A 7,641-nucleotide genomic window follows, 5' to 3' on the forward strand; every position below is an offset into this window, starting at 1 on the left:
ATCCCTCTCCTCCACACAACTTCCTGTCCCCCCTCCTCCTCCTCCCCCTCCCTCAGGATCATCTGACGAGGTTTCTCTGGAGCAGGAGTCGGAGGACGACATGAACTCCTCCCGCACTTCACTGGACAAGCAGACACACCACCGTGCCAACACAACCATGCATGTGTGCTGGCACCGCAACACCAGTGTGTCCATGTCTGATCACAGCCTGGCTGTGGAGGTACTCCTCCTCCTCCTCCTCCTCCTCCTCCTCCTCCGCCGCCCTCCATGACACGCAAACATCTACGCATCCGAGCGCTCTGAATGAGGAAACCAAAACCTCAAGCAGTTTCACACACATGGGAACACTGTTCTTCATCAGCGCAGTGAAGACAAATGGCTGCTGCCACTCTGCGGTCCATCTCAGTGTTTTACCTTTTCTTCTTCACCCTCTAAACCCCAAACAACTTCCACAATTTCCCGCTTTCTTTTTTTTGAGGAAACATAGAATCAGCATGTACAATATTTTTCCAAGTGTCCACAGCTGTTACCAATACTGGGATGATGATGGCTCCACATCCTATGGCTGTGTTACTGCTTACTTTCTTATTTGTTCCCAAACTTGTCCTCTCTCTGCTCTGTGTAAACGCAGCCTGCAATTCAGCCTAAAGTGCCTGAATTTTGTTCACATCACTGTTGGTTGCAGCTGAGTCACTCATGGTTTCACAGTTAAGTGGAGAAGCACAGAAGTTTTAGATTTTTACAAAATCATTTTGCAGCGATTGACTTGTTTTTGAGATTGTTTTTAAACAAAACATGTAGAATAAAGACAGTTTAAAGAGATTAAAGTTTTCTGAGGAAACAGTTTGTGAAAGCTGGAAATTTGAGCTTAATGGTGTAACTTTGCTTCAACATGCCTTTCAAACCTATCAGCAGGTTTTTTGGGGTTCAGAGGGTTAACCTGTTATTTTCCTTTTAACATTGCTCTCTTTTCGTTTCCTTTGTCTTTCCTGTTTTACTTTCCTGTGTTGTGTCAGGATCTAACAGCTCATTTGTCCCAGGCAGCTCCTCTTCTGTTCTTTATAATAATGTTCATGCACGAAACGTTCTCTTGACACTGACATTTTCACTCCACAGACCTGGAGGATTTTTTCTAACTGCCTCTTCTTTCCCCCTTTCTTCCCCTCGAAGCTAACATGCTAACACTCTCTCTGCATCCTTTCTTCCTCTTTTTGTCTCTTCATCCTCTCAGTCTTCGGCTCTCCAGCTGTCTCACCAGAGCTCCCTCCCCGTTATCTACTCGGTCAGGGCCAAAGACCAAACACCATCACACATGTTTGCTGGTACCGAAACCAGAACCTCTCTCTCACTGATTACCTGCGCATGAACCAGGTACTGGAGCCACGGGTTTATGATGGATTATTAGGATACCTAAAGACTGAGCTCTCTGCCACTAGTCAGAACAGATTCAACACCAAGTTAATAATAAGTCTGTGTTGAAGTTCCATGAAAAACAAACATTGTCAGTGTTTATTTGTTCATTTTTGATGACCGTATCCACTCTAATCTGGACCAGAACCAAACAAATTAAGATGGATAGAAATAATATTAATAACATAGACATAACAAACACAAAACTGGAACTGGAGGGAAAAAAATAACAGAAGGAAAAGTATCATAATAAAAAATATTAAGACCCTCAGACTTATAATGTCATTAAAACAATATTATATAAAATATACATTTAACAGAATAAAATCACTGTTAAGGTTGAAATGTTACAATATTTTTAATTGTGCAAATATGAAAATCATTTCTGTTTTAAAGTTAAAATGCTACAATCTTAAATAAAACACAAGTACAACAGTGTTATTAAGTGTGCATTTAATAGCTCCTTGGTCAGTGACGACGTTAGGACTCTGTGTATTGCACGTGCATGAACCAAACCAAACTGAGATCTTTGAAACTGAGACCTTTAAAGTGACGGCATGCATCAACACTGACCTGAAACAGTCCCGCTTAACACACAAACACATCGTCTATCATCAGTGAAGCTACAAGTCTTTATGAATTCTATTCCAATATGTTTTCAGTAACTGATTTATGTATCAGTGTATAACCTCCTAACGTTCTCCTCTTTCCTTCTGCGTAGAACCAGCTGTCAGGTTACTTGCTGAGGAAGTTCAAGAACAGTAACGGCTGGCAGAAGCTCTGGGTGGTTTTCACCAACTTCTGCTTGTTCTTCTACAAGACTCACCAGGTCAGCTCCTCAGATGTATTGTTATTATTATTTCTGCTGGGATACGAGCTCATGTGAAGCCATGTGACTGAGGCGAGAGGCTCTGTTGTTGCTGTGCTGCTTGCAGGACGACTTCCCGCTGGCCAGCCTGCCGCTGCTCGGCTACACGGTCAGCACGCCCGAGGAGTCGGACAGCATCCACAAGGAGTACGTCTTCAAGCTGCAGTTCAAGTCTCATGTTTACTTCTTCAGAGCTGAAAGCGAGTACACCTTTGAGAGGTATGTTATATGTTTTTTAACAATGGGAACTACAAGCAGTTTCTGGGTTTTTTTTTTTTTTTATTTTTCCCTTTTTCGGTTTTTTGGCTTTTTTTTTTTTTGTTTTTTAGCTTCTTGTTCTTTTTTGGAACCGGCCCACCCTTGCTTGGAGTTGGGGGGACTTCATTGCCTTTTGGTTCTTTTTTCCAAAGGAAAAAAATAAAAGTTTCATTTCTTTGATTATCTGTATTACATAAATTGAAAAATCCAGAATCAAGATGTACATATTTTTTCCCAGAGCCTACAGGTGTTGCCAACACTGGGGGGGGGAAAGGTGGCTTTACATACTTACTATTTACATTTTCAGTTTGTTTTCATGCTTGTTTCCCACACTGCCTGCAGGTCAGCATACTGTAATGTCAGGACTATTGAGCGCACCTGAATATAAGCTGCACCCACTAACTTTAAAAAGAAAACAAGTTTTGTACATATACAGGCCGCACTTGTCTATAAGCTGCAGGTGTCCACGTTGTAACAGGAGATATTTAGACAGAGTTTTTTTAACTTTTAATTAAATACATACTGGAAACATACACAAATACCGTAAATGTTTTTTTCCGAGCAGTGCCTGTAACACGGCTGGTTAGGAAAATAAAAAATACAGTCGCCTACCAGGAAAAGTCATTGATCCCTATCTTCATCTTCCTCCTGCGCACTAAAACCACTAAAGTCGTCTTCTTCAGTGTCGGAGTTGAACAGCCTCAGAATTACTTCATCACACACTTCCTCAGTCTCTCTTTCGTTGTCGCTCTCAATGTCACTTTTGTCTCAAGGCAAATTCGTAAAACTCCATAAATTAGCTGCATCATTGTTTAAGCCACAGTGTTTAAAGCATGTGAAAAAGTAGCAGCTTATAGTCCGGAAATTACGTTAGTTTAGCTGCTAAGTGACAACATTTTTGTCATGTGACTGTTGGTTTCCTCTCAGTCTCTCATGGCTTCTTGATTGCACACGGAGTGCTGCATTTTTTATTTTTTTACAGAATAGAGCAAATTGTGTATTTTTTTTAAATGAATAAATGAATGTTTTTATTTCGGACGTGAGAAAATTTTTAAAAAGCCACAAACACGAATCAAAATATTGAAAACATCAACAAAGTAAACAAACATAACAAAACAAAGCAACATCTAATAACCCAACATATCCAAAAAGGAGCAGGACAGAGCTTTATCTACTCCTACACCTTCTCCATCTCGACCATCAGTCACTCAGAAGTTATTTATGGACACATTTACAAACAAAATAAAAATTAAATAACATAAACTAATATTACATAATCAGTGATATACCCGTGTCAAAGCCCCTCCTCCTCCCTGTACCTCATAAAAACCATATTTTTGTACCGCTTTTTAAACTGGAGAATTAAAAGATGTAGAATAAAGTAATATCGAAGAAATATCACGATTTTAAGCTTAGACGTGGTTCAAGGAGCCCCAGAAAATTAAATATCCAACAATTCTTTCAGTTTTTATGTCCGACTATAATAAATGGAGTCATTTTGTTTTGGGTTTTTTTTTTCTTGTCACCTTACATGTTTTGTAAACCTCACTGGTGGATTTTGGAGTTCTTTCACGACTTCCACAGCACTGACTTACTACAACCATGTCTGCTGTTGTGTCTTCACAGATGGATGGAAGTGATCAAGAGTGCAGCCAGCACCACGGGCCGGATGAGCCTGCTCATACCTAAAGGAGGTCCCATGGAGATCAACGGAAACTGAACCGAGCGCGGTGTGTCCGGGGGCTGGGCCTCTGGGACGTCAGAAAGACTCTTCAGTGTCATTTCAGAGTGAAACAAAACATTTTGACAACTGGAGACTGAAAGAAGCTGCCAGTTGAAGTGTTCATGTTTCTCAGCTTCACTCTAATGGTCTGTGCATTTTTCTTGATTAATGATGTAAATGATAACATTTGTTCCAGTATACAGGATATAATGAAAGGGAGACATGTACATTATGATCAGTTGTTTCTTCTTCTTCTTCTTTTTTTTTTTTTGTTGCATGTGTAGTGCTCAGTTTGGTTGCTCACATAGACTGATGGGAAATAATATTTTATGGGACCAACTGCAACACAAAAGGGCTTAAATTCAGGATTTTTGAAGGAATTTTCTCTTCAGCACAACTGAAGCTTTACTGGGAGACAGAAGAAATACAGTACGTGGGGAAAGGAAGGTGCAGCAGATGTTCTCTTCTCGTTGTCCGTTGAAGGAGTCGGGAGTTGTTGTGAGATGGAGGTGAGCAGAAAGTTCATGAAATGTTGAAGCGAGTTGGAGGCTGGAAGTTTTGGGAGACGCGGGGAAGTTTTGTGGAATTCATGCTGCTGTTGGGAGAAGCGATTTACCTGCAGGTGTTTGAACTGTTAGTGTACGCGGTGTCTATCTCTCCAGCTCTGAGGCCAGTCCAGTTGGAAGGAATTTATTTGCCTGCTCATTGGAAGATGCAGCCAGTGTTTCAAAAGGGAGCGGTTCTGCTTAGTACTCCTGATAAGTTAGGCAGCGCTACGGTCAGTTCGGTGCTACATATCTCTCTTTAATATCAAGTGTAATCAAATGTATCCTGTTTTTGTTTAACAACTCGAGGACATACTGTGCAGTGGTTACTCTAGTGTTTACTCTGTGTAAAAGATTTTCTGCTCAAAACAAAAGTGAAGAACATATTTTGAAGTAACGGTGATGGTGTCTTGCTGTGCGTCAGGTTGTCTGAGACGAATCAGAGCTGACTGAAGGGAGGCACAGATGACCGGTACATGAAACCACGGTGTTATTTGGTATATATATTTTTATGAAGACTGGAATCTTTACCCTCTGTGAGTGTGTGATTGTGTGTGTGTGTGCACCTCTCCTGCCTCTGGAGCTTTAGCAGAAAGTGATGATGGAGGTCATCTCCAAACCGTCAGACATTGTGTGTGTGTGGAGGAGACTGACTCTGTTGCATACTTAACGCCTGGTATGTTACTCCTATTTATTGTTTAGAATGAATCAGGGCTCTGCTCCCGAATGCCCTCATGTAGTCTTCATGTTATTCCATTGAAAATCTAACAAATAAAACTTCTGAATCACTTTCTGTGGCTTTCTGCTCTCCGTGGTATGTTTACCTACTTTGTCTACTGTCTGTCCAGCAGTTTAGGAACTTCAGCTCTTAGATTCTTACATCTGTACAACATCAGGAAGATCAGACCTTTCCTGTCTGAACATGCAGCACAACTCCTGGGACAAGCTCTAATAATATCACGCATTGACTACTGCAACTCCTTACTGGCAGGCTTCCCCGCATCCACAGTCAAACCTCTGCAGATGATCCAGAATTCAGCAGCATGTCTGGTTTTCAACCAGCTAAAAGCAGCACGTCATCCCGCTGTTCAGATCACTTCACTGGCTTCCAGCTGCTGCCCGCATCAAATTCAAAACCCTGACACTTGCTTACAAAACCACAAGAACAGCTCCCTCCTACCTGAACTCTCTCATTCAGATCTACACTCCCTCGACCAACAAAAAAAACACCTGATCCAACCACCACAACAGGGTCCGAGGTCGATAGCTGGACTCTTCTCCTCTGTGGTTCCCTGGTGGTAGAACGAGTTACCAAACTCTGTTCACTCTGCTGACTCCCTCTCAGTCTTTAAGAAAAGACTAAAGACCCAGCTCTTCACTGAACACCTTTGCACTGGACTGCCTGAAAACAAACAAAAAAAGAAAATCCTATTACCTCCCACACAGCCTGCTATTGGCATCAACACCCTATCACACTTGAACTTGTTCTACGGCACTTATCTAGACTGTTTCCTCCTGACTACATCCTTGCTTGTGTTGTATCTGCTCTCAGATGTACTTTGGATAAAAGCGTCTGCCAAATTGTAGAATCCGTGTTTATGCCACACTAACATTTTACCAGTTTGCATCCTGTTTTAAAGAGCACTGCAGCCTCTTCTCCTCGTCCCGCTCTAGCAGACGACATTTTACATCCTCAGCCTCACCGAAGCAGCACGTACAACCTGCTGAGGTAAATAAAAGGTGAGCTAAAAACAACAACAAAACCATACAAAATAGAAAAAAATTTTAGATGTCTGTTACTGCTGGCATCACATGTTACCTTCAGGCCCACATACACATATCTGCCACCAGTTCAAAGTCACCTGCCTGATGTTTTGTAGGTTCCCTTTGTGCTGCAAACAGCCGTGACCTTGAGGACGTGAACACAGGACCTGTTGGGTGTCCTGTGGTGTCTGAAACCAGGACGCTGGCAGTGAATCTTCAGGGTTGTGCGTCAGAGCTTCTGTGGAGCTCTTTGTTTTAGTGTTTTTTTCTGCAAATGCACTGGTTTGCTGGTGGGTGTGTGTCAAAGTAGCGTCTACATGAATGCAGGACCAATGGTTTCCCAACAGAACGTTGCATAAAGACTCCACTTACATATCACAAGTTCACAGCAAGAGAACAGCACATTGTGCATTATGGCAACTGACACTTCTTCCTCTTGACAGTAAGCCAAAGAGAGTATCGACTTTCTTTTTCCCTTTAAATTTCAATCACTCGTGTATTTGAAGCTACTGTAGGTCAGCGGTGGGGCGACCATGTGACTCCGGGAACAAGCAATATTAGCTAAATGTCAAATGATTCACAATTGTATCACATCTCAGTATTTGCATTTCTTCTCAGCTTAACAGCAGGTATTTGCAACACATGCGCCACAGTAGAAACTCAGTTCAACAAAAGTCACTCATACCTCGGATTCTTTTTTTAATCCAGCTGTATATTTGATGACGGACTCGTTCTTCCTCAGCGTGGAGGATACCAGTGTCCACAGAGATGTTATGTCATTCTTCAGACCTTTTTTTTTTTTCAGCTGAAGGGGTTTTGTTGCTCTATTTTTACCCCAAAGGTGTTCTACTGTATTGACGTCAGGAGACATGTTTGGTCAGGTCATGGGGGTTCTCGGTTTTTTCTTGAGAAACTCTTGTGTAATTTTGGCTGTGTGCTTCATATCGTTATCATGCTGCAATATTTATATCTGTCAAGCTTCTTGGAGTCATCTTGTCGAGCAGTATTTGGTCTATCCACAGACATTTATGGGTCATCTCTGCATGTCATCTCCTCATCGCTTATGCAGCCTC

General features: G+C 41.8%; 1 protein-coding gene across 3 annotated transcripts in view; it reads left to right on the plus strand.

Moving 5' to 3' along the window:
* Positions 1-5,595, plus strand: part of farp2 (FERM, RhoGEF and pleckstrin domain protein 2) — a 51,876-nt gene extending 46,281 nt beyond the window's left edge. For 2 of the 3 annotated variants that reach the window (XM_008293173.1, XM_008293171.1), the window contains exons 24-27: positions 57-220; positions 2,132-2,239; positions 2,346-2,497; positions 4,163-5,595. In XM_008293173.1, coding sequence (XP_008291395.1) covers positions 57-220; positions 2,132-2,239; positions 2,346-2,497; positions 4,163-4,256 — 518 coding nt within the window. In that variant the 3' untranslated portion in view covers positions 4,257-5,595. Of the gene's footprint in view, positions 1-56; positions 221-1,231; positions 1,372-2,131; positions 2,240-2,345; positions 2,498-4,162 lie in introns of all 3 variants that reach the window. The other variant, XM_008293172.1, reaches the window with a different exon arrangement.
* The last annotated feature ends 2,046 nt before the right edge of the window (positions 5,596-7,641 follow it).

This window comes from Stegastes partitus, unplaced genomic scaffold (assembly GCF_000690725.1).
Source record: "Stegastes partitus isolate 25-593 unplaced genomic scaffold, Stegastes_partitus-1.0.2 Scaffold862, whole genome shotgun sequence".
NCBI lineage: Eukaryota > Metazoa > Chordata > Actinopteri > Pomacentridae > Stegastes > Stegastes partitus.